At 37.3% G+C, this 27,162-nt stretch overlaps 1 protein-coding gene across 4 annotated transcripts in view; it reads left to right on the top strand.

Annotated features, from left to right (window-relative positions):
* ANKS1B (ankyrin repeat and sterile alpha motif domain containing 1B) overlaps positions 1–27,162 on the top strand; it is a 1,158,555-nt gene that overhangs the window by 625,597 nt on the left and 505,796 nt on the right. For all 4 annotated transcript variants that reach the window (XM_024992182.2, XM_024992180.2, XM_024992184.2 and 1 more), the window contains exons 13-14: positions 9,440–10,029; positions 12,685–12,757. In XM_024992182.2, the coding sequence (XP_024847950.2) occupies positions 9,440–10,029; positions 12,685–12,757 (663 nt within the window). The remainder of the gene's footprint in view (positions 1–9,439; positions 10,030–12,684; positions 12,758–27,162) is intronic.

Genomic DNA, 27,162 nt, shown 5'->3' with positions numbered 1-27,162 from the left:
ATGTCCATATGTAGAATGTTGTTGCAAGTGGGTGTTTGCTATGACCAGTGCATTCTCTTGGCAAAACTCTTTTAGCCTTTGCCCTGCTTCATTTTGTACTCCAAGGCCAAACTTGCCTGTTACTCCAGGTATCTCTTGACTTCCTACTTTTGCATTCTAGTTCCCTATAATGAAAAGTATGTCCTTTTCCCACTGTTATCTCATTCTTTTCCAGAGTTACATACTCTTTGCCTTATAAAGTAGTGCTCTCATATTTGAACACTATATTTTGCTATTATTACATTCAAAATGTCCTTCCTCTGGATCTCAGCCTTCCATACCATTCCCTCCTTCTCATTATATGAAATATCTTTCTTCCTGAGATTGCTGGTGTTTTTACCCTGTTCAGTTTGGATTCTGCTTCTGACATTTTTTCTTCAGAGGAGTCTCAGTTTACTAAAGTGAAAGTGAAGTTGCTCAATCGTGTCTGACTCTTTGCAACCCCATGGACTGTAGCCTACCAAGCTCCTCTGTCTATGGGATTTTCCAGGCAAGAATACTGGAGTGGGTTGCCATTTCCATCTCTAGGAGATCTTCCCAACCCAGGGATTGATCCCAGGTCTTCCGCATTGTAGGCAGATGCTTTATACCATCTGAGCCACCAGGGAAGTCCCTAGTTTACTAAAAGCATGTATTTATTGCGTATTTCTGAGATTCTCAAGGGTATACGCTACTTCTAATTGTCCTTTTGCAGGATTTTTTCAAGTTCTGCAGGTTATTCTCAGATTCTATTGCTCAGCATCCTGCTTAGAACTAGGCCTTCTCCTTTTGGAAATCAAAATCTGATGGCAATTTCTGGGTCCTTTGGCTTGTAGGCTCCATCAATTTCCTTTTCTCTTCATCTCTGCCAGTTCTGCATCCTGTTGCTATCTCATGATTTGTGCTATGCTCAACCATTTTCCATGGCCATAGGGATTCCTTGATACCCACTTTATTGAAGACCACCTGTCATTGTTTTTTGTTTGGTTGATTGTTAGTTTTTCTTTCTTTCTTTTTTTTTTACTATCATTTTATTCTTTCACTATCATATGCATTGTTTTTATGAAGGGACTTGGGGAGATTAATTTCTTAAAATACTACATTATTGTCATGTCCTTGCCATCAGAAATACCAGGTGATCTTTTAAAAACGTAAACAAAATCATATCAGCTCTACCTCTCCCTTCATCTTAGACTTCATCTCCAATCATTCTACTCACCTGTGATGGTTAATTTTATATGTCATCTTGAATGGTCCATGGGGTGCCCAGATATTTGGTCAAACATTATTCTAGGTAGTTCTATGAGGGTGTTTGAGATGAGGTTAAACTTTAAATTGGTAGACTGAATAAAGCTGATTGCCCTCACTAATGAATGGGCCTCACCCCCTTCGGTTGAAGGCTTGAATAGAACCAAAAGACTAATGTCCACTCTCAATGGAAGAATTCTTCCTGCCCAATAGTCTTTTTTCCTATCTTTGTACTCAAACTAAAACATCATCTTTTCCTCAGTCTCAAGCCTCCCAACTTTTGGATTCAGTTCAGTTCAGTTTAGTCGCTCAGTCATGTCCGACTCTTTGCGACCCCATAAATCACAGCACGCCAGGCCTCCCTGTCCATCACCAACTCCTGGAATTCACTCAGACTCACATCCATCGAGTCAGTGGTGCCATCCAGCCATCTCATCCTCTGTAGTCCCCTTCTTCTCCTGCCCCCAATCCCTCCCAGCATCAGAGTCTTTTCCAATGAGTCAACTCTTTGCATGAGGTGGCCAAAGTACTGGAGTTTCAGCTTTAGCATCATTCCTTCCAAAGAACACCCAGGGCTGATCTCCTTCAGAATGGACTGGTTGGATCTCCTTGCAGTCCAAGAGACTCTCAATAGTCTTCTCCAGCACCACAGTTCAAAAGCATCAATTCTTTGGCACTCAGCTTTCTTCACAGTCCAACTCTCACATCCATACATGATCACTGGAAAAACCATAGCCTTGACTAGACAGACCTTTGTTGGCAAAGTAATGTCTCTGCTTTTCAATATGCTATCTAGGTTGGTCATAACTTTTCTTCCAAGGAGTAAGAGTCTTTTAATTTCATGTGCTACACAATCGGTTCTCCTGGTTCTCAGGCCACTGGACATGGATTTTCATGTCTTCTTCTCTCTGTCTGCAGTAATAATTCCTATCTCATCAGTTTGATTTATTTTTTGCATAGAACTTACCATCATCAGAAATTATACTATTTTTGATTTGCCTACAGTTGCCTCCTTCACTGGAATGTGAGCATATGGTGGACAGAGGCATTTTATATATATTGTGAAATGAATTCAGAATTTCTACTAATATCAACATCAGCATAGAATCCCTGAGAGATTTTTGATTTTCCAAAGAGAAATGCAGTAACCCAATAAACAACAGTTATGATCTATAATAAAAGAAGAAATTACTTGTTTTACGTAATTTGTTTTCATCTTAACATGAAATTTATGGTTATTCAGGTATTTATATAAGTGATATATATCAGCAACAAAGATTGGTAAAAAAGAATGTTGAACTCCTTACTATTGGGTACTTACTCTGACATTTCTTTGAAATGCTAATGATTCTTTGAATAACTATCAGATTGGAATTCAAACATATTTAGTTCTGTACCTTGGCATGAAATATCCACTTGTCAAAAGAGAAGTGTGAAATTAAATGAGACATGTTACAAATATGCTTTGCCTCAGTTTCATCTAAAGTAATAGAAAGAAAATATGAAAAGTCTTTCCAAAGTATATTTTTTAAATATATAAGCATGTCAAAATAATAATCATTACTGAGTGTCTAATATAATAAATTACTACTACCTTTGTAAAAATGAAACTCTCTAGATTAAAAATTATTGTTGTAATAATAAAAACACATATTTAATGTATTCCATGCCACAGGCATTATTCTAACTCCCTTACTTTTATTTTTCATTCATCTTCACAACACTATTAGTGATGTTATATACTATTACTATCATCATTTCCAGACTTGAAAATACAAACATTGCCAAAACTTATTTTGAAGAATATGTTAATTCTTCTTTAAAATGGGATATAGACTAAACTATCTATTGTCATATAGTAAGCCAACCCAAACTTTGTGGCTTAAATCAACAGCCATTTATTTAGTTCATGGTTTTATTAACATGTTTTCTTCTGATCTGGGCCAAACTCAGATGAGCTTGCCTAATGCGACTGCTGGCAGATTGGCCTGGAGTTGGTTGATCCTGGTCAGCCTCACTCACATGTTTGGAAGTTGACTGGCTTCCAACTGAAGTGACAGTGAGGCTGGTGTATTAACCATGCCTTTTTATTTTGGAGGGTTTTTGTTTTTGTTTGATGCCTTAACATCTTGGGACCTTGCTGATCCTGGAGGCACTGTTCCTCCCAGGGCTAGGTAATTCTTAAAGATAGTAAACAACTCACCAGAAGATATACCTTTCATATGCAAACCAACCAATCCAAAACCATACTTCAACCACTTTCTTTATCAGGTTCTCATACTGGGCCACTACCCACGTGCCCCAATCATAACAAAACCAAGAACAAGATACCGAGGGACCGTCTCTATGGCCCAGAGCCTCTTGAAAAGATTTGAACTAACCAATACTAAACCTGTTTGCCTTGTTTTGTCCATTACTTCCAATAGAAACCACAATAAGGCTCTTGTCCACTGTGTCCCCACTCATTCTGCCTCCTAATACTGGTGCTTTCTATGTGCCTTCCACCACCACCCCACACCCCAATATTACTCCCTCCTCTTGGTATCTATGACTATAACCATCTATCTTTTCAGTGGCAACTGTCTTCTGATCTAGTAGGCTCATTATACTTGGGTGGGCTGGGAGGAACCTGTAATTTCAAACATCTGGGTAATGTATTATTTTATCTTCCAGCAGACTAGCCAGAGCTTGTTCACATAGAGGCAAGATTCCAAGAGCAGCAAGAGAAGAAGCCCCAATGCACAAGTACTTTTCAAATCTCTCTTATATCATGCTTTCCATTGTTCAGCTCACTTCAGTTCAGTTGCTCAGTCATGTCTGACTCTTTGTGACCCCATGGACTACAGCATGCCAGGCCTCCCTGTCCAATACCAACTCCCGGAGTTTACTCAAACTCATGTCCATTGAGTCGGTGATGCCATCCAACCATCTCATCCTCTGTTGTCCCCTTCTTCTCCTGCCCTCAATCTTTCCCAGCATCAGGGTCTTTCAAATGAGTCAGCTCTTCACACCAGGTGGCCAAAGTATTGGAGTTTCAGCTTCAGCATCAGTCCTTCCAGTGAATATTCAGGACTGATTTCCCCCAGGATGGACTGGTTGGATCTCCTTGCAGTCCAAGGGACTCTCAAGAGTCTTCTCCAACACCACAATTCAAAAGTATCAATTCTTTGGCACCCAGCTTTCTTTATAGTCCAACTCTCACATCCATATATGACCACTGGAAAAACCATAGCCTTGACTAGAAGGACCTTTGTTGGTAAAGTAATGTCTCTGCTTTTTAATGTGCTGTGTAGGTTGTTCATAGCTTTTCTCCCAAAGAGTAAGCATCTTTTAATTTCATGGCTACAGTCACCACCTGCAGTGATTTTGGAGTTCCCAAAATAGTCTGTCACTGTTTTCACTGTTTCCCCATCTATTTGCCATGAGGTGATGAGATCAGATGCCACGATCTTAGCTTTCTGAATGTTGAGTTTTAAGCCAACTTTCTCACTCTCCTCTTTCACTTTCATCAAGAGGCTCTTTAGTTCTTCTTCACTTTTTGCCATAAGGGTGGTGTCATCTGCATATCTGAGGTTATTGATATTTCTCCCAGCAATCTTGATTCCAGCTTGTGCTTCATCCAGCCCAGCATTTCTCATGATGTACTCTGCATAGAAGTTAAATAAGTAGAGTGACAATATACAGCCTTGACGTACTCCTTTCCTGATTTGGAACCAGTCTATTGTTCCATGTCCAGTTCTAACTGTTGGTTCTTGACCTGCATACAGATTTCTCAGGAGGCAGGTAAGGTGGTTTGGTATTCCCATCTCTTTCAGAATTTTCCACAGTTTGTTGTGATCCACACAGTCAAAGGCTTTGGCGTAATCAATAAAGCACAAGTAGATGTTTTTCTGGAACTCTCTTGCTTTTTCTATGATCCAGTGGATGTTGGCAATTTGATCTCTGGTTCCTCTGCCTTTTCTAATTTTCACTTAAGTATTTTCCACAGTTTGTTGTGATCCACACAGTCAAAGGCTTTACATAGTCGATGAAGCAGAAGTAGATGCTTTTCTGGAAATCTCTTGCTTTTTCTATGATATAGAGTATGTTGGCAATGTGACCTCTGGTTCCTCTGCTTTTTTTAAATCCAGCTTGAACATCTGGAAGTTCACGGTTCATGTACTGTTGAAGCCTGGCTTGGAGAATTTTGAGTATTACTTTGCTAGCATGTGGGATGAATGCAATTGATGCACTGACCAAAGCAAGGTACTTGGCCACACGTAACCTCTAAAATCCTACGGGAGGAATGGGTACAGGATGGAGTGTGGCTAAAGGCTAAAGGAGCCTGTGCACATGGAGGTTGTAACTGCATTCAATCAACTGAATAGGTACCCAGCAGGTTCCATATCAGCTTCTCACTGTCTTTGCTTTGAGAAATTCTTAGGGTTTGGCCACTGAAATAGGTAATATTTGCCTTTTCAGAACTCTTGGTAAGAATGCTATCAACTCTCTTAATGGCAAGAACTATTCTTCAAAAGCCTAGGCTTATGAGCTAATAATCAAATTCTCTTTTACTGAGAGAAGGGACTGCTTGTGACTAGAGGACTTGAACATTATAAAGCACTTTTGAGATGTGATTATAGTTATTTTTATCAAATCACAGAAGGGATGATAACCTAATAATAATATTCAAAGAAAAGTTTAAATAATGTTATGCTCCTAAATATCTCGCTATACTGAACATGATCAGAAACCTCTTGACTGTGATTTACAGGGTTTTTTTTTTTTTTTCCCCCCTTCAGTTCAGTTTAGTTAAGTTCAGTCACTCAGTTGTGTCTGACTCTTTGTGACCCCATGGACTGCAGCAGGCCAGGCCTCCCTGTCCATCACCAACTCCCAGAGTTTACTCAAACTCATGTCCATTGAGTCAGTGATGCCATCCAGCCATCTCATCCTCAGTCATCCCCTTCTTCTTCTGCCTTCAATCTTTCCCAGCATCAGGGTCTTTTCAAATGAGTCAGTTCTTAGCATCAGGTGGCCAAAGTATTGAAGTTTCAGCTTCAGCATCAGCCCTTCCAATAAATATTCAGGACTGAATTCCCCCAGGATGGACTAGTTGGATCTCCTTGCAGTCCAAGGGACTCTCAAGAGTCTTCTCCAACACCACAGTTCAAAAGCATCAATTCTTCGGTGCTCAGCTTTCTTTATAGTGCAACTCTCACATCCATACATGACTACTGGAAAAACCATAGCTTTAACTAGACAGACCTTTGTTGGTAAAGTAATGTCTCTGCTTTTTAATATGCTGTCTAGGTTGGTCATAACTTTTCTGCCAAGGAGCAAGTGTCCTTTAATTTCATGGCTGCAGTTACCATTTGCAGTGATTTTGGGGCCCCCCAAAATAAAGTCTGTCACTGTTTACCCATCTAGTTGCCATGAAGTGATGACCAGATGCCATGATCTTAGCTTTCTGAATGTTGAGTTTTAAGCCAACTTTTTCACTCTCCTCTTTCACTTTCATCAAGAGGCTCTTTAGTTCTTCTTTGCTTTCTGCCATAAGGATGGTGTCATCTACATATCTGAGGTTATTGATATTTCTCCTAGCAATTTTCATTTCAGCTTGTGCTTCATCCAGCCCAACGTTTTTCATGATGTGCTCTGCATATAAGTTAAACAAGCAGGTGACAATATACAGCCTTGAAGTACTCTGTTCCCTATTTCAATTTTTCCTCTCATACTCAAACTAAACTTCTTTATTTCAGAATTCTTGCTTCCTTCTGCATTATTTACCCATTACTGTCATCTCATACAAACCTACTTATTGTATAAAGCATTATAAGAGAGCCAAGTAGCCCAGCAAGAAAAAGGAGACAATAAGTTCAAACAGAACACCATATTTTACTTTCTCTTAGTATAAGCTTACCTCCATGAAGCAGGAAAAAAAAAATCCTTTTCATCCATTTTTTTCCAAATTCCATAAATAGTCATAACCAGGAGAGACATATCACTTCCCACAAAGAGCCTATTTGATTGTCCTTGAACCCTAGATTGTTCTTTTATCTTAATAATAAATTTTCCAGGCCAATGGATATAAGTATCTGATAGGCCTTAGTTTGAATCTCAGCTTAACTACTTATTAGCTGGGGAAATTTAACAGCGTTAAGTTGTCTACATATTAATTTTGACTTCTAAAAAATGGATGTAATAGGGCATATACTCTAGCCTTAGAGAGTTTAAGGCTGCTTTGCCTTACACTCCACACACTCTTCTCCTCCAAGAAAAATCTCTGTTGCAAGAGGAGGGAAAAATCCATGCCCAGTATACTAGAAAGTTTTTATGAGAAGATAAAGTACTTGTGAGAGTACGGGGTGGTACAGATAGTTTCTCTTTTAGATCATTGTCTCATGGATCTCTCATCCTGACACTTTTTTCTTCTACTCAGCACTGTGTTAGGTCTAGGAAGGGAACATCTTCATTTGGGACAGCTAAAGAGGAACCTGGTTGAGGTCTGGAGAATATATAAAGCCAGGATCATACCTGCTTCTACTAGGTCCAAGAGAGACAAAAGCATATGGAGCTGGGGTCAAACTTCAATTAAGAAAGCTGATTTGTCTGTAGCATTCCTTGGGCAAATATCTATTGAGATTTATTGAGGTTGACAATTTGTTTACATATTCTGACCAAATCTCTTTCGATTAGATAACCATGATTGTTATTAATCATTTCATAGAGTTGTTATGATGATCACATAAGGGGATAGAAATATTACCTCTAATTTAGTGAGTAGTAAATAGCTCATGCCTAGTAAATGTTACTTGTTAACTTATAAAAACTTTGATGTTTTTGGTTTATAATAATAACTAACTTCTTTAAGTTGTGAATTAGCAAGTCAGCTTTGAATTTGTTATATTTTATCTACCACATTGGCTATATTTTACTTTTTCAGAAGACTAGCCTTATCAGGTAATTTAACTTTTGATCATGGCAAATATTTAGCTGAATGTTAATTAAAGTGACCAGTCAAAAAAGTAGACTGACTCCCTTCGCTAATTTCTTTGGCCAGGTTTTTACACACTGTGTCTTTAAAAGACAAACTAGGTCATTAAAAAAAGCATGGTGTATTTTAAATCTCAGGGCTTCCCAAGGGGTGCAGTGGTAAAGAAGCCACCTGCCAATGTAGGAAACAAAGGAGACAAGGGTTTGATCCCTGGGTCGGAAAGATCCCCTGCAGGAGAAAATGGCAACCCACTCCAATATTGGGTTGCCTGGAAACCCAATTTGCCTGGAAAATTCCACAGACAGGGGAGCCTGGCGGGCTACAGTCCATGGGGCCACAAAGAGTTGGACATGACTGAGCACACGCACATATTTTAAATCTCAGAGAACATTTATGTTTCATCTTAGAAAAGATTAAAGTAATAAAAATTTTATTCTTTGGTTTCTTTTCTGGATTACATTTTTAAAGATCTGAAGAAATTGAAAAATAACTGAATCTGTTTCATAGAAGAAAGAAAAGGACAGCTTTGTGTTAGTAGTGCAACATCAGTTTCCTGTAAAAGGGTCTCACTTTTTAGTGATACTGCATTGTTTGCCTGTTAAGCATGGATAAATCCTTTTTGTCTAAATCATATAATTTGTGTAGAATTAATCTTAATTTTATATTTGAAGTAACACATTAGGATTATTACCTTTCAATTATCCCAAATTATACTTCTTTTCAAGGTTTTGTTTTTTATTTTATTTGCTGGGAGAGCAAAGGGATGTCATTATATATGATCTTGATTTACCTGCCTGATGTCTTAACTGTACAATGATTCATTTACTCCAAAAGTTTGAACATGGGTGTCCCATATTAAGAAAACCTAATTTTGTTATCCAATATGAAATATACTCCCTGAGGACAAAGGAGAAGGGTGGGCAATTACTCAATTAATACCCAATTCATAACTTTGAAATACACCCTAAGGTATATCAGGAAGATCTGGTATACACATGCACACACACACACACACACACATTTATTTTATACACGGCACTGTAGGGTCATGGGTATTTCATAAAGTGAGGATATCACTGTGTAACAATAAATCAATTGTTTGGACATTACACAGGTTCAAAAGGGTGCTGCTATTGTATCGGGGCTTTCAGAGTCCTTTCCAAATGAGCATCCAGACCTTTTTTTTCTCTTTTGCAGATGATCTCTCTCATCAGGAGGACATTGATCCCCCAAAAGAATATGATCCTGGACAATTTGCAGGTCTCCTTCATGGATCCTCTCCAGCCTGTGAGTCCCCTGAAAATCCATTTCATCTCTATGGGAAAAGAGATGAACGCGAAGAAGAAAAAGATGAAGTCAGTTTGGCAAATAGTCCTTTGCCTTTCAAGCAAACTCCAATAGAAAATAAATCAGAACCTGTGGTAAAGAAAATTAAACCCAAGGTGGTCAGTAGAACAATTTTTCACAAAAAAAGCAGCCAACTCGAAAACCATACCATTGTTGGCACAAGAACAGCTAGAAGTGGATCCCGGAATGGGGACCAGTGGATTGTGAACACTGGGGGATTTGTGGAGAGAGCGTGTACCCTGGGGAGAATAAGGTCATTACCAAAAGCCCTGATCGACATGCATTTATCCAAAACTGTCTCTAAATCGGATTCTGATCTCATTGCCTACCCTTCAAATGAGAAAACATCAAGAGTTAACTGGAGTGAATCTTCACCTGCTGATCACAGCTCTAAAGGGAATTCTGAAAGAACACCATCTTTCACTTCCGAATGGGAAGAAGTAAGATTTGTTCTTCTTGTTATTCTTTACAAAAAGCTTTAGCATCAAGAGAGTTTTGAGGAAGGGATTTTCAGCTTTTTAAGTCTTTCAGAGGAAAAAAAAATACCACAAATAGATCCAAGTGGAAGGGAAAAGTTCTAGAGATAATACATGATAATTTCACAGCGAGCATAGAAACAAACACAGTTCCACACATGAGGGGATATCTGTTGTTTCCATAGAAATTGATATCAAGCAGAAGTAATAACTAGCTATGAGGTACAAGAAAATGTTCACATTGTGCCCAACTAAGCATTGCAGCTGACAAATGGAGAAAAATCTTTGTGTTTTTGTTTGCTTTATATCATTTTGTTAATTGCTAAACCCTGTTAGCTCATCTTCCTTCTTTAAAATATCTTATAATTTCAGAAGAGCTTCTTATAATCTTAATATTAAACAGAAAGGTCCTGGCCCTTCTCCAAGTATCATACAAAAAACACAAGTTACTTAATATTTCCCTTTACAACTATTGGACATTAAAGAAAAATGTGTGCAGTCCATTATGACCAATTTAAGCTCTACTTAAAGACAAAGTCTTCAATTTCTTGGAATTACTCAGGAAGTAAATGCCCTTTTAAGGCTAATAATATATCATCCTTTCTCCATTAAGAGGACTACATCATAAAGTAATGAAGTCTCTTGCTTTTTCTTGAATTTCTGCAAAGAATGGACCACACTCTTCCTCAGCATTTCATTCTAAAATGTCACATTTTGTCTCTCAAAAGATTGTGCCAGTAGAATTAGGTTTTGAAGCACAATAGGTCACTAGAGTATTCTGAGAAATAGAAATGGTCTGGTATTGACATTCTGAATTGAGCTGTTTGAGAAAATCACTTAATCTCTCTGTATCTATTTCAGGGTGAACAAAATGGGACATTTAAGTAATGCTCATTGTCATTTCTGAAACCTGCTGTCTCACTAAGGCTGCTAGGATGATGACCGGGTTTAAAGCATAAATAGCTAAAGCTGAGACAGTCATATTTTCCTACGAATTCCATAGTAGTAGTCTGATAGTTTACTCAGATCTATCCATTTCTTATATTTATTAACTCTGTGAATAATGTAACTTATCTCTTAGAATCAAGTTGTTGCCATTCCTAGATTCTTGTGATTATATGCTACAAATAAGCTTGTGGCTGGTCATACCATTTAATCAGAACTTGGGTCCAGTGGCCACACTTCACTGGTCAGACGAGATGCATGCTCTCAGATCCAAGAGGACGAATGACCAAGAAGATGGACATTGTCACGTGAACTTATCCTCAGCTCCTTCCCCTTCTGAGTTTAAAGAATTCACAATGTCTAACTTACTGACCCATGTAAGTCCAAACAAAGTTCATTTTAGGAAATTCAGAGAAAAGGCAAGCTGATTTCGAAAGTTTAAGAAAAGGAAATTAAATTTGTATTTCTAAAAGCAATTCAAAAGATGTCTGTCTCCCTTTAAATCTTTCTCTGTTGATCTCTTAATTGGAGTTTTGCAGTGGCAATAATATCAAGAATATATGCTTCTGGCAGTGGAAATTCATTTTAAAATGCAGTGCTGTATGCTCAGTGAAATGAGTCAAACAGAGAAAGATAAATTCTATATGATATCACTTATATATGTAATCTATTTTTTTTAATGTTAAAAATATTTATTTCTCTAGAAGATCGCACAAAAGTCAGGAAGGGGGACAGAAGGGTATCAACTAGCCTATGTCAAAATCAGCTAGGGGAGGACAAGAGCTGCCTAAAGACACTGGTGTAATCTATGTAATCTAAAAAGTACAACAAACTACTGAATATAACAAAAACGAAGCCGACTCACAGGTACAGAGAACAACAGGCTAGTGTTACCAGTGGAGGCCGGAAGGACAATACAGAGGTGAGGAACTAAGAGGCACAAACTATTGGCTAAAAGATAGGCTCAAGGGTATATCTTGCAACACAGGAAATACAGCCAATATTTTGTAATCACTGTAAATGGAAATAGCCTTTAAAATTTGTATAAAAAATAAAAATAAGAAATTTATTTTTTTTGCTTGGGGCTGGTGCACTGGGACGACCCAGAGGGATGGTATGGGGAGGGAGGAGGGAGGAGGGTTCAGGATGGGGTAAAAAGTAAAAAAAAAAAAAAAAAAAACAAATGATGGCACCTGGTTGGGATAATGTTTCTCCTTGGCACCCACAAAGGAAGAATCAATGGGTAAGGAATACATATACATCAATATTACTGCTTGGAATATTTTGGGGAGGGCAGCATTATATACATTGATGAATATTAAGATGTTAATGCCCTTTTGCCTAATTCATGTGTAAACCTGATGTCTTGTCCTGCATAAAGTAATCTTTATGAGACTTCCCTGGTGGTCCAGTGGTTAAGATTCTGCACTCCCAATGCAGGGGGTATGGATTTGATCCCTGGTTGGGGAACTAAGATCCCACATGCCAAATAATGCAGCCTAAAAATAAAATGTATTTTTTTTTTAAGTAAAACTCAATGAGGAACAGCAGTCCTATGTTCAGTAAAACAGTAATAAAAGAATGACATTCAAAAAAAAAAAGAAATTTAAAAAACAAAAGTGCAACACAAAGCGAATGTAATAATTCATTTTATATGTTTTTTGTTTCACACAGATCGACAAAATAATGAATTCCATAGATGTTGGAATTAACAGTGAACTTCGAGAAATTAATGGTGAGAATACAAGTAAGGAAATCTCTCCTTTATGTTGTAATGAATAAATGTACTCAGGGACTAGTTATAAAATGATAGGAGTCTATAGATAATTCATCTTTTACCATAATAATAATAGCTGCAAATTATTTCCCTCCATTCATGTCAAACAACCATGATCTCTAAACAATATCAACTATATAGATTTAGCAAACTGAGAGATTTTCTTCCCCATGTGCTATTTTACTATGCCAGTTAACATTAATGTAGAGCTAAGTATGGGCATGCATGCATGCTAAGTTGCTTCAGTTGTGTCCAACTCTTTGTGACCCTATAGACTGTAGCCCACCAGGCTCCTCTGTCCATGGGGATTCTCCAGGCAAGAGTAATGGAGCAAGTGATCATTTTTTAAAAAGACTAAATAATTTTCGCTGAAACATATTTGTTTTAGTCTTTAAAAACTAAAAAAAAAGAAAAAGAAAAAAGAAACCTACTAAAAAAGTACCAAAATCATGTGACTTTGATTAGTGACACAAACATGATATGATGACACATGTAGCTATCTCTTTCACACACAAATGCTGATAAACATTGAGGACTTTTCCAGTATCCAAAGAGCCAGCCTAGAAATGCATGTTGCCAGATAGTTCTTTCAGATATGCTTAAAGAATAATTTCAAGAAAAATGTAGGGAATGTTTTTTTTTTGGTTTTTTTTTTTTTACTGATGTGAAGGTAAGAATGTGTTTTCTTATCATAGTAAGTTCTCCATTACTGAGAATATTCAAGCAGAGACTTAATGCATCTCTGTTGGAAGACAGGTGACATTGAACAGTAATATTACAAAATTCTTCAGATAGTACCATAGAATTGTGAAAACGTTACAAACATGATTATAATGAAAATAAGAGTAAATGTTAAAAAAGCCACTCGGGCAAAATTGCCTTTGCAGGACATTTTAGTAGTCAACAATCCAGTTTATTTTCACTTAATTCTCTTCTTTCCCCCTCTTAGATTGCCATCCTATCCTTTACTCATGTTTTTCTACAGTGATAATGAAAATGAAAGACTCAATCCCCAAAGCATCATTACTATTAACAAAGACTGGTTCTGTATGCGCCTTAATTTTCACTTCTTAATTACACACTAATTATGCACTAAGTGATTGACCATAACATGTGGCATTCCAATTGACCATCAGGCCATTTGTGAATTACAGCTCTACTGGGCAGAAGGTTTTTCCCTCTTGAGACCAGCTAGAACTAGAGAAGTGATAAACAACCCTGTGAAGATGACATTCCATGTCTAATGTGTTGGGGTACTGAGTCTGGTCAGGAAATAACATGATGAAATAAAAAGTCAGACAGACATGAATTCATATATTAGTCCTGCTGTTTACTAGCTGCTTGATCTTAGGCAACACACTCAGTTTCCTCATAAAATGGAAATATTAATATAGGATCATTGTAGAAACATGTTCAATGGCATGCGAGTCGAGTCTGACATATGTAGACATGTATTAAATTTTAGCTCTCCACTGCTCTATCATGAGGGAGATGTTGTGTTAGACACTATGGGCATATGAAGAAAAACACACTGCAGCCCTTCTTTTAAGAACTTTATAATGTCAGCTAGTCTCACAGCTTTCATGTTCAATTTGCTGTATTCCCTGAAATTGTGATGTGTCAATTAGAATGCAGGTCATAACAAAGCTGACAGTCAGTTGGTACCAGGGAAGAGTAATTACTAAAAGAGACCATAAATTCCAATGCACCCTGGCAAAGAGAAGAGAAAAAATCTAGAATGTATTGATTTAAATGTTCTAAATTATTCTGAAATCTGAGTATTCTCTTTTCACTTGACAATGAGGAAGAGATGTGCAATGAAATCAACAGGAGGTAAATTTAGAGTGAACACGGGAAATACTACTTTACCAAATGTATGTTATCAGTGTCTGGAATTTTGTTTTGGAAGGCCACTGAACCAAGCACTATGCCTGGCTTCATCAGAGCTGCATAGTTTATAAGCATTTATGATGTTTGTTGCTAAAAACCTCAGAAGGTGATTCAGTTCAGTTCAGTCACTCAGTCGTGTCCAACTCTTTGCGACCCCATGGACTGCAGCACTCCAGGCCTCCCTGTCCATCACCAACTCCTGGAGTTTACTCAGACTCATGTCCTTTGGGGGAGACTAAAACCATAGGCTATGGAGATACATGATGGATCAAGAATCAACACTGAATTTTCCAAACTCTTGCCCCTTATGTTTCATTGTTTTTATTTGCCCTCCCCTGACCCCACTTGCATTTCTAATTTCAGGTGTTTTCATAAACAAAATATTTATTGAACCAGAAAAGGATCTGGCTTCCCTGGTGGCTCAGACGGTAAAGCGTCTGTCTACGATGCAGGAGACCCGAGTTTGATCCCTGGGTTGGGAAGATCCCCTGGCGAAGGAAATGGCAATCCACTCCAAGACTATTGCCTGGAAAATCCCATGGACAGAGGAGCCTGGTAGGCTACAAGCCATGGGGTCTTCGCAAAGAGTTGGACACAACTGAGCGACTTCACTTTCACTTTCCATCTCCATTCCTATGAATCAGCTCAAAGTTTGAGCAGTTTCTATGAATCATATAACTAGTTCCACTCATAGAAATCAGTTTTCTCTATCTTTTAAAAGTTTCCTCAGCAGTTATATAGTAGTTAGAAACTGCTGGCAGCCCCAGTTGTCCAGGACTAAGACAGAAATAGAGTAAATATATTTACTGACTTTATTTTAGGTCAGTCCCTTAGGTTCTCACTCGGACTAACATTCATGGATGATTTTTACAAACACAATGTCTGGCTTCCCACTGGAAATCAGACTTAAATGCCAAACACTTTGGCAGTAGGATTCAATTATATTGAATACTTCATTTTACGTAGAACATCCTGTTCTTTGGTAATGCTGTACATGTGATGTGATAGTACATTTTATGTCATCATGTACACCCAGATATAAGATTTTTTTCAGAGAACAGGTTTTGAGGTTCAGATTCCAGTGTCATGTTTTAGTGGTTTTGTGACCTTTGATCTCAGTTTCCTCCCCTATAAATTCAGATTTTTAACAACTCCCTCATAAGATGGCTGCAAGGTAAGCAGGTGATCAATAAATATAAATTCTCTTACCTTTTTATCCAGGTATACATAACTGATCCTTCTATGTAGAGTATGTACCACACAACAAGAAATACTTGGGAAATCTGATTTGCTTTTCTTTTTGACCAGTGAAAATTGTAGTTAAGCTTTAACTATTCATATTCTAAGTTGCTTTCATATGAAGTCTTTCTTGAAGTTTTATTTCTTAACCATTGTCTTTGTATAACAAAGAAGTACTTTCAAGTTAGGAAATTTACCATGTTCACTGGAACCACTTCAGATTGTCACACTTTCTAAGAATCAGGCTGATGATCTTCTTGATGAAACTGAGGATCACTTAAGTATAGAAAGAAAGTGAAAGTGAAGTCGCTCAGTTGTGTCTGACTCTTTGTGACCCCATGGACTGTAGCCCACCAGCCTCCTCTGTCCATGGAATTTTCCAGGCAAGAGTACTAGAGTGGGTTGCCATTTCCTTCTCCAGGGGATCTTCCCGCCCCAGGGATTGAACCTGGGTCTCCCGTATTGCAGGCAGATGCTTTACCATCTGAGCCACCAGGGAAGCCCACTTAAGTAAAGTGGAGGCAACAAGTGGCTCCCCCAGACCCGCTTATCTTACATAACAGCAAATACTTAGTAAAATCAAGTGCCCAGACATTGCCATACAGGGGTGGTAGATAATCTTATAAACAACCCCCCTATTTCTAACTGGTTTCTATAATCTGCTAAACTACTTTAGGTGTATGGACTGTGTTAGATTGATCTCAGGTACCTGAATGTAAAATTAGTATTTCGTTAAAAGGTATTGTTTACAGCTGGGATTTTTTTCCTCCTATACTTAAGATTGAATTGTATTCAGAGGAATATTCTAGAGTCTTTTAAAACTCTACTTTTGCCAATATATGAATTTCACCTAAATTGTATTTATAAATGAAAGCTATTAAAGTGAATTTGTAAAGGCTTTTTACCATAGACTGCACCATCTACATTGAATACATACAGCAATTCTGAAGTGATTTGCTAGAGAATACATAGCTCTGAAAGTTGTGTGTGTGTATGTTTGTGTGCACGTGTGCGTGCACATAGTCACTCAGTCATGTCCAACTTTTTGCAACCCCATGGACTGTAGCCCGCCAGGCTCCTCTGTCCGTGGGGATCTCCAGGTGAGAGTATTAGATGGGTTGCCATGCCCTCCTCAAGGGGATCCTCCCAACCCAGGGATCAAACCCAGCTCTCCTGCATTGCAGGCGAATTCTTTACCAACTGAGCCACCAGGGAAGCCTGAAAACAAGTTAATGATAATCCACCATCCTGCTTTCTAAGCTTTTGCTTTTCTTCCTCCAGGAGTCTAAGGACCAGGTAACAGTACAGGGTTCCTCATAGCCATAGAGACCCTCCATGGAGAGTTTCTAGGAATTTAGGAACTCTCTAAGGCAGACTAAGGGGTCTCTCCTCCTGAGCTATGCTTCACCTTCTCCCTGGTCTACTGGAGGGAGAGAGCTCACATGGCCCTTTCCCCAAAGAGCTTCTATTTCTGAATGGCTTGGGCCGACATCCCCACAGCTTCACAAGTTGCTCCCCCTGATGCTTTAGTTGCTTCCAGGTCCCTGATATTTATTCACATGGCTTAGATCTGCATCCAGAGGGACTTTGCCACTGATGTAACTGATAGCTGACCTCCTGCTGAGATTGTTGATGAGAATATCATTCCTCAAACTGTAGGAGAGCATGTTTGGTTTTCGTTTTTTTTTTTTTTTTTTTTTTTTTAATGTATTTAGAATTTCGAAGGCAATGGCACTCCACTCCAGTACTTTTGCCTGGAGGGTCCCATGGATGGAGAAGCCTGGTGGGCTGCAGTCCATTGGGGTCGCTAGAGTCGGACACGACTGAGCAACTTCACTTTCACTTTTCACTTTCATGCATTGGAGAAGGAAATGGCAACCCACTCCAGTGTTCTTGCCTGGAGAATCCCAGGGATGGGGGAGCCTGGTGGGCTGCTGTCTATGGGGTCGCACAGAGTTGGACACGACTGAAGCGACTTAGCAGCAGCAGCAGCAGAGTCCCCTATTAGAAAAAAGACAAAGAGGAAAGAAGCTGAATTGTATTCCTTTTTTCCTGTGTGCCAGATGCTATGCAACTTACTCTTGTGAACATTCAATTCTCCAAATAAGTCAGTGGTATTATACCCATTTTATAGATGAAGAAAGGGTAACTTGTTAAAGTCAGCTCCTTCAAATGTAGATTGATTTCTTCCTGAAGTTCATATTCCTTTCAATAAAATATGTTATTATAAAGAACAATGGAAGCCAGCCCTTTGGTTCTTCCTCTTTAGTTCAATTCATATGCATATGTACTATAGAGAGCCAACGGAGGTGTTTAAGTGTAAAACCAACCACTTGCTCTTAGCAAAACCTAACTTGGTATGGAAGACTTTAGCTCAAACCCCAAAGCCCTCCTAAAGCACAAACCACATGGTCATATATTAAAATGAATCATAGACCTGAATATCTCCTACCTCCCAAAAGTGAATGCATATGCTAATAATGATTTGGGTTTCACTTATTTTCAGAGGAAGAATTTCCTTGCCTCCGGTAATATTCTTTTTTCCATGAACTGTTAAATTGTACATAAAATCCTCTCTGTGAAATGCTGTGCAACAGGCATAATTTATTTTTGATTTTTATTTCTCTTTGCAGCACTATTTTTAATAGAGCCAACTGGGGGAAGGTGGGTAGTAGAATACGTTAGCTTACAAGCACACTATTTTGTCTAAATCAAGAGAGAACTTATTTTTATTATTATTTTATATAACACTTCACTGAGTAACTCGTTTTTTTCCCCCAGATAGATTAAATCTAAGAAATCCCTCAATAATAGAATAACCATGTAGCAATATGAATTAAGTGAGCATTAAACTAGCCTGAGTTCACTAATCTCTATCAAGAGATAGTATTTAATCAACCAAGCAATTGTGTCCTTAGCAAAATAGACCCTAAAATTTATTTAACATCTTTTATTCTAAATAGTCATTAAAAACTAAAATAGCCTACATAATATAGATTTTGATCACTAGAATATGGCTGAGATTCTCCGGTTTTGAAAGTACAAGTAATATTCATATGTGAAATTCAGTTTCTCTTAAGTATGAAATAATTGGGTGTTATTCTCTGGCCTAATATTTGCTTATGATGTATCAATAGTTGGAACCTGTACATTGTTTTCCCTTCAACATAATATTTAACCTTCTAGAAGAGGCCTAGAGAGGTGAGCAAGTGCTGTCTTCAACTTATACTGATACCCTTTCCACACCATCTTTCATATATGATCAGTCAACATCTGTTCCCATACATCCCATGATGATAAGTTCACCACTTCCAGAGATAATATATTTTACTACTGGGAAGCTCAAATCGTTAAAAATTCATGTTTTTCAAGTCCCTTCTATCCATTTTCCCTTAAAAAATCTTCAGTGATACAAAGGATGAATGCTGCTGCTGCTCATTGCTCAGTCGTGTCCATCTCTGCGACCCCGTGGACTGTAGCCCACCAAGCTCCTCCAACCATGGGATTTTCCCGGCAAGAACACTGGAGTGGGCTACCATGCCCTCCTCCAGGGAATCTTCCCAACTCCAGGGATGAATAATGACCCATTACTTTTAATAAATTATGAATATCTTAAGGATAGACTTTCCCAGTGACTCAGCAGTAACAAATCCGCCTGCAGTTCAGGAAACATGGAGATGTGGGTTTGATCCCTGGATCAGGAAGATGCCCTGGAGAAGGAATGGCAACCCACTACAGTATTCTTGCCTGGGGGACAGAGGAACCTGGTGGGCCACAGTTCATGGGGTCACAAAAAAGAGTCAGACATGACTAAGCAACTAAACAACAACAACAAATCTTAAGGATATAGCTGATATTTTTGGTAGACCACACACCTCTTGCACATTTACCATTAAGCTGGAGAACAGTTGCAAAGAGTCTTCTTTGTAGACACTTTAAAAATAGTAGGTGCATGACTTCCACATAAATGTCAGAGCATTTTACAAAGTCTACCATCAATAACCTCATACTTGTGAGAGTAGGAGGTAAAAATAATTAGGAGTGATTTGAAATATAGATACAGACCTTCATAAGTTATAGATCATCATAATGATTACTTTCAAATTTGTTTTTGATACAAATTTGTTTTCCCAAATTATAATGAGGAATGAAGTGATAAACATGAGTCATTTACCCATGAGAAAAACTTTAAAGCTTATACTGGTTGTTCTATGATACACTATTCTGATAACAAAGGGTTTCTTATCTACTAGTATTTTTGATACTTGAGTATAAAATTTTAGAGAGTTATATAAATTTAAGAACAATGATACCCAACAATGTCACTTTTAGAAATGTATCCTAAGGAAACAGGACAAGAGCAAAATATGTATATGTGTGTGTGTATATATACATATATATATGTCATTTATGATCATTGAAGAAATAGAATCAAACCAAATTACCATTTATAGAGATTTGTAACATCAGTTACTGTAATTCCTTATGATGAAATGTTGAATAGCTAATTAAAAATGACATTGTGTCTATTTTTATTACTGTGGAAATATAGCCATAATATACTACTTAGTGGAAAAAGTTGATAACCAAATAAATTATCATCCCATCTTTTAATGCACATGCATGAAAAAGTTCTGGAAGGACATATGAAAAAAGTTAACAGCAGATGTCTCTGAGTAAGTTTATCAGTGATTTTTATTTTCTGCTTTCCTAAATTTTCCAAAATTTTTATAGTAAGCATCACTCACTTCAGTCACTTGGTTGAGTCCAACTCTTTTTGACACCATTTTCATTGTCTACATCATTTACTAGAAGAAAGTATGCATGAATTTAGTAAATAAATAAACAGTAAACAAATGGCTATTTATGCAGTCACGAATATGCAAACATGTGTATGTAAACACTTATACATGAAACATATAAATGTTACAGTTATCAGTCCTTACCATTATCAGTTAGTCATTCAGTTGAGTCTGACTCTTTGCAACCCCATGGACTGTAACCCACCAGGCTCCTAAGTCTATGGAATTCAACAAGCGAGAATATTGGAATGGGTAGCCATTCCCTTCTCCAGGCAATCTTCCCTGCCCAGGGTTCAAGTCTCGGTCTCCCACATTGCAGGCAGATTCTTCACCATCTGAGCCACCAGGGAAGCTCTTGGTGGTGATTAAATTTTGCCAAATGAATGCTTTATTGAATGTGATTAAGTCTTTTTATCAGTTCTGAGTTAAAATAGGTGTGCTTCAGTGGTTTCACAAAAGAGATTCATTTGATTTCTTTTAGTTTTTATTACTGGAAAAGCTATTTTTAAATAACTACACAAAATTTTTAAATACCCATAACCCAACCCCTGATCAAAAATGACTTTTTTCTTTTGTCCATGTCCTGGTCTGTGTATATATTCTAGTGACCTTCTAGCCTTTGTCTATGTACACAGTCAATTTGTATATAATAATAATTTTATAGATAGAATTTTACAATCTTCATTTTCATATTCAGTTCAGTTCAGTCGCTCAGTCATGTCCAACTCTTTGCAACCCCATGGTCTGCAGCACATCAAGCTTCTGTGTCCATCACCAACCCCCTCTAGCTTGCTCAAACTCATGTCCACCAAATCAGTGATGCCATTTTCATATTACCATTTCACAAAATTCTATTATCTTACTTTTTTCTCTTATTCCCTTGCTTCATTCTTTTTATGAATATCCAGTGTTAGCATGGTGTATATGCTTCCACTTTTCTTTAAGTTCATGCAATCCCAAATAGAAAGATGATAGATAGATAAATAGATGAATGTTGCTTGTGCTTTAAAAACATGAATTCATGCTGTATATATTTCTCTGCAATTTATTCTCATTTGACATTAATCATAGTTTTGCCTTACTTTTATAATCAGTAAAAATCTATGAAACAAAATTGCACTGGTGAAGTTCACTCTCAGAGAGGAAAGGAGGTCTGATCTGATTCTTACTCCTACCACTGCACTAACTTGCTGCTCAGTTCAGTTCAGTTGCTCAGTCGTGTCCAACTCTTTTGCAACCCCATGGACTGCAGCATGCCAGGCTTCCCAGTCCATCACCAACTCCCAGAGTTCACTCAGACTCACGTCCATTGAGTCAGTGATGCCATCCAGCCATCTCATCCTCTGTCATCCCCTTCTTCTTCTGCCTTCAATCTTTTCTAGCATCAGGGTCTTTTCAAATGAGTCAGTTCTTAGCATCAGGTGGCCAAAGTATTGGAGTTTCAGCTATCAGCATCAGTCCTTCCAGTGAATATTCAGGGCTGATTTCCCCCAGGATGGACTGGTTGGATCTCCTTGCAGTCCAAGGGACTCTCAAGAGTCTTCTCCAACACCACAGTTCAAAAGCATCAATTCTTTCATGCTCAGCTTTCTTTATAGTCCAACTCTCACATCCATACATGACTACTGGATAAACCATAGCTTTGACTGGATGGACATTTGTTGGCAAAGTAATGTCTCTGCTTTTTAATATGCTGTCTAGGTTGTTCATAACTTTTCTTCCAAGGAGCAAGCGTCTTTTAATTTCATGGCTACAGTCACCATTGCAGTGATTTTGGAGCCCCCAAAAATAAAGTCTGTCTCTATTTCCACTGTTTCCCCATCTATGTGCCATGAAGTGATGGGACCAGATGCTATGATCTTAGTTTTCTAAATGTTGAGTTTTAAGCCAACTTTTTCACTCTCCTCTTTCACTTGCTGTATGACTTGAAAAATAACACCTCACAATGGACCTCAGTTTCCTAATTTAAAAATTAAAAGATAGAACTAGATCTTATCTCTATAATTCCATGACATATTTTATCTTTTGTCTTATGGATTATTCTTTGGCAGAGTGTCCTTTAAAGCTTTCCAATTCTTAATTTCTTAAGGACAAATTATCAATAAATCTTCAATATGTGTATTTCAACTAGCTTCTTCTAGGAATGTTGCCAGATCCTCATTTACAATGCTTTTAAAATATATTAATGTAATAAAAGTTTATTTTATTTGGTACAGGTGTATAAGATATTTAAGTTCTTTGTTTTTATATGCAAAAGTGACTTTCTCCTAAGAATCTCAATTCTTTTAATAAACCTTACCTTTTGCTAATTTTTAGGAGACAGGGTTTCCCTGATGTTTCAGACAGTGAAAAACCTGCCTGCAATGCGGGAGACATGGATTTGATCCCTGGGTTGGAAAGATCCCCTGGAAAAAGGAATGGCTACCCATTCCAGTATTCTTGCCTGGAGAATTCCATGGACAGAGGAGCCTGGCAGGCTACACAGGGTTGCAGAGAGTCAGACACGACTGAGTCACTAACACACACACGCTAAATTACTAGCTGAAATCATGTGCAAATGATTAATGATGTGCATGGGAATAATGAAATAAATTTCTGATACTGTACTTTGTCTGCTTCTTGGATCCACTGACCTTCTTATAAAAAATCTTATTGACAGAAAAAGTACTTAGCATTTCAGTAGTGTATGCTTTTCCTTAGGTAGCAGGTACCGACCAAATACTCACAGTGGCCCATTTCTTATCCACTGACTTGGCTTGACCAAGTCAAAGCACACTCCCCCACAGGTTCCTGAACTTTGGCTTGACCCCAAAACTAAACAAGCACTAAAATGCAGACCATTTTTCTTAAATGTTGATTCCAAATCAGAATATGATTGAGACTAAGCATACAACTTGCCCCTGAGTTTCTTGGCAACCAAGACAAAAGTGGGCTACAAAACTGTCATCATAAGGCATATTTTCAAGGCATGTAGAGAAAGGAACTCTTTCCTAGCTTGAAACTCTAGAAGGAATTTCCCCCATGCATCATTTTGTGAAAGATATACAACTCAAATAGGAACAATGCTTTGATTAGAATGCAGGACCAAGGGGCAGTGATCTACTTATGACTTACACATAGACAGGTGTACAGTGATAAGGAAGTATCTCTGTACAGACCTTTCTTCTGGGGACTTTTAGCTTTCTCCAGGACATAAATGAGCACATATTCTAGAATATCGGTGTTGTTTTTATTTACCCTTTCAAAAAATGCCTTCTTTATGTAAGCTGTTCTATGTGTTAATGACTTGAGTATCAGGATTTCAGGGGTGCTTAATAAAATTACAGGCATACTCTAAAATATTATGTGACAGTGAGGTTGGAGAGCTACTCATCATGTGTGAAAGAGTATGAAATATGGTATCAGAAAATGTGAGAGTCCCAGTTCCATCCCTTGCTGGCTGTGTGATCCTGGACAAGTTACTTCATCATTCTGAGCTTTTATTTTGTTATTCTTTAAAAAGAGGATAATAATAATTTCTTATTATTATAATTAAATGAGATAATTTATATAAAAGCACTTGTAAAGTAAAGCTGTTAGTCATTATGATGTTACCTTCATAGAAAGCTCTTTAACTTTTGAATTAGAGCTCACTGTGTTCATTTTTCTCTCCAGGCAATTGAATGCAGTTTATAAGCACTCAGTAAAATAGTTGCTTTATATCCACATATGGACTATTCACCTTCTAGAAAGTTTCTTAAAATAAATAAATACGCTTTTCTTCTTGAAGAAGTAACCAATAAAATAGATTTTCTAGTTCATTTTTATATATTAAAGAAAAATTTATTTACTCTATTAACAAAATAAGTAAGGCCAATTCCCCCACTAATAAAAACAGAAATAGGAAGAAATTCCAGGACAATGAACTAAGATCAAGTGTGTGTACACATGCCTGATTACATTACAATTATTGACAGTTTGATTGTTTTTCCACCTACAGGCCAACTCTCCTCAACAAACTTGAAAATGTAGGCAGTAAATTATTTCTTAAGTGATTATGCTAACAACTCACTATAATATGGAGCTTTGAGAGCCTGAAGACAGAATATGAAAGATATGGCTAGATATGCTGCTGTCAGAGTCATCTAGACTCGAGGGAAATTGACAACATAGACACAAGTTGTGGGCATAGGAAAAGAAGATGGAGTGTCTGTTTGAATGTCCATTGTTTACTGATATTTAACCCTTTTTGAGTCACCAAATGCTTTGAGAGTTTGATGGAAAACATGAGGCCTCTTGCAGGAAAAATGCAAATATACTTTTGAAACAAGTTTTGTTTTCAATCTTTCCCACACATAAACCTATATGTATGTGCATATAGGTATACATGTACAAATATACATTCATCTTGAGGGAGGAAAAACAAGTGGTATGCAAAGGAAATGTAAGCAGTAATGAAAACTTACCAGTTTAAAAAAAGATTTTCCAAACTCCTGAGAGTACTCCAGACTTTGAATTTCCAGAGTTGAAAGTTTTCATACACATGATTAGTGCTAAAAATATCACCGAAGTCTCTCAGAGAAAAACATAGAGCCTCTGTTCCACTTAGGAAGATCTAAGCATGAGTTCCTATCTTAAATAAACATCAGACATAGTCTAGATTTGGAAAAGGATTAAATGGAACATTTCAAATTATGAGATGTTAAGTAAGAGAATTTCAGTGAACTTAGGTTTGATATCTAATACAAATTTAAGTTAAGATATATTTTATCTGCTCACATATTCCTGAATCAAATGTGGTTTTATGCATGTTTTTGGTTCAGTGATACAAAGGACATGGGGATATGCCAGACGCTTTCAAATTCCTGTGGGCTCACAATGGTCTCCTTAAACCTGAGTGACTTTTACATCCTAAATTTCTTTACTGATCATCTATAGTCTCAGTTTTAAGATTTAAGAGAGAAGAAAACTTTAAGAATTCATAATTTTAACTTTTTGAATGTTAAGAAATTTTCTTCCTAAAGATTTTAATTTGAAATATGTATGAATTATTATGTGTATTCTTTCTCCAATTTTATCCCTCCATTTTAAGCTGTTTTACAGGTGTCTCAGTGGTAAAGAATCTGCCTGCCAATGCAGGAGACATGGGTTCAATCCCTGGGTTGGGAAGATCCCCTGGAGAAGGAAATGGCAACCTCCTCCAGTATTCTTGCTTAGGAAATCCCATGGACAGAAGAGCTTGGCATGCTACAGTCGATAGGGTCGCAAAACAGTCAGACACAACTCAGTGACTAAACAACAACAAAACATATTCTACACACTGTTCTTTATCTTACTTTTTAATTTTTTAATTAAAATTAATGGGTATGATTCCACAACAGAATATAGAGCACTTCCTGGTATTTAGTTGTATGAAGTAGCACAATTAATCCTCCTATTAGTAGAGATCGCTTTCAGTATGTTATTATAAACAAGGCTGCAGTGAATAACCATATTTCTTTACACTTGCAGACATATATCTGTTGGATATATTCCCAAAAGCTAACCTGCTGGTTCAGGGTTTATGGGTATTTGAACTTTTGATAAGTATTGCTAAATTGAGCTTCTTAGAGGTTTTAATGATCTACCCCAATACCAGCAATGAAAGGAAGCCTCTTGTGTCCTGACTGATACACAGTGTTGTCAGACTTTCAGACCTTTATCTACTTGACAGGTGAAAAATAGTATCTCTGTGCCATTTCTTGTATTTGAGTGAAGCTGAGTTCTTTTCATATGCTTAAGTTTCATTTATATTTACTCTTCTCTTTGAACAATCTGTTCATAGCCTTTGCCCATTTTAGGAGATGTTGTTGCTCTATTTCTATTGATTTGAAGGAGTTCTTTATTATTAGGCATATAACTCAGTGTATTTGACAAAGTTGTAACTACCTTTCCCCTGTTTCTTATTTACCTTGTGGCCTAATCTGTGAAGCAAAAAATTTTAAATTATTTTGTAATTGATTTAATCAAGCTTTTAAGAAATTAATGATTTCAGAGTTTTGTGTTTTATTAGGAAAGGCCATCTCTGAGACTATAAAGGAATCCTTGCATAATTTCTTCTAGTACCTTTATCGTTTTTGTGTTTCTATATTTGATCTGTATGTAATTTTCTCTTACATAAGAAATGAGGTATGGATCAAACCTTATTTTAATTGATGATGACTCAATTCCCCCTAAATCATTTCACGTGTTCCTTACTGATTGGAGATGCACAATTATTTTATGCTTGATATCCAATGATTTTGCTTTTTATTCACGGTCTATTGTGTGTCTTCTGTGTCTGCATCTATTCATATGTTAACACCACACTGTTTTAGTCATTAAGACTTTAAAATGTGTCATAATATCCATTTTTCAAAGATCATATTTTTCTTTCCAGCAAATTCATGCTGGCATTCCAATACATTTTAAATGTTTGAACACTAC

This window comes from Bos taurus, chromosome 5 (assembly GCF_002263795.3).
Source record: "Bos taurus isolate L1 Dominette 01449 registration number 42190680 breed Hereford chromosome 5, ARS-UCD2.0, whole genome shotgun sequence".
Lineage (NCBI taxonomy): Eukaryota > Metazoa > Chordata > Mammalia > Artiodactyla > Bovidae > Bos > Bos taurus.
The sequence above is the reverse complement of the archived record's forward strand: the minus strand, read 5'-3'. Positions and strand labels throughout refer to the sequence as shown.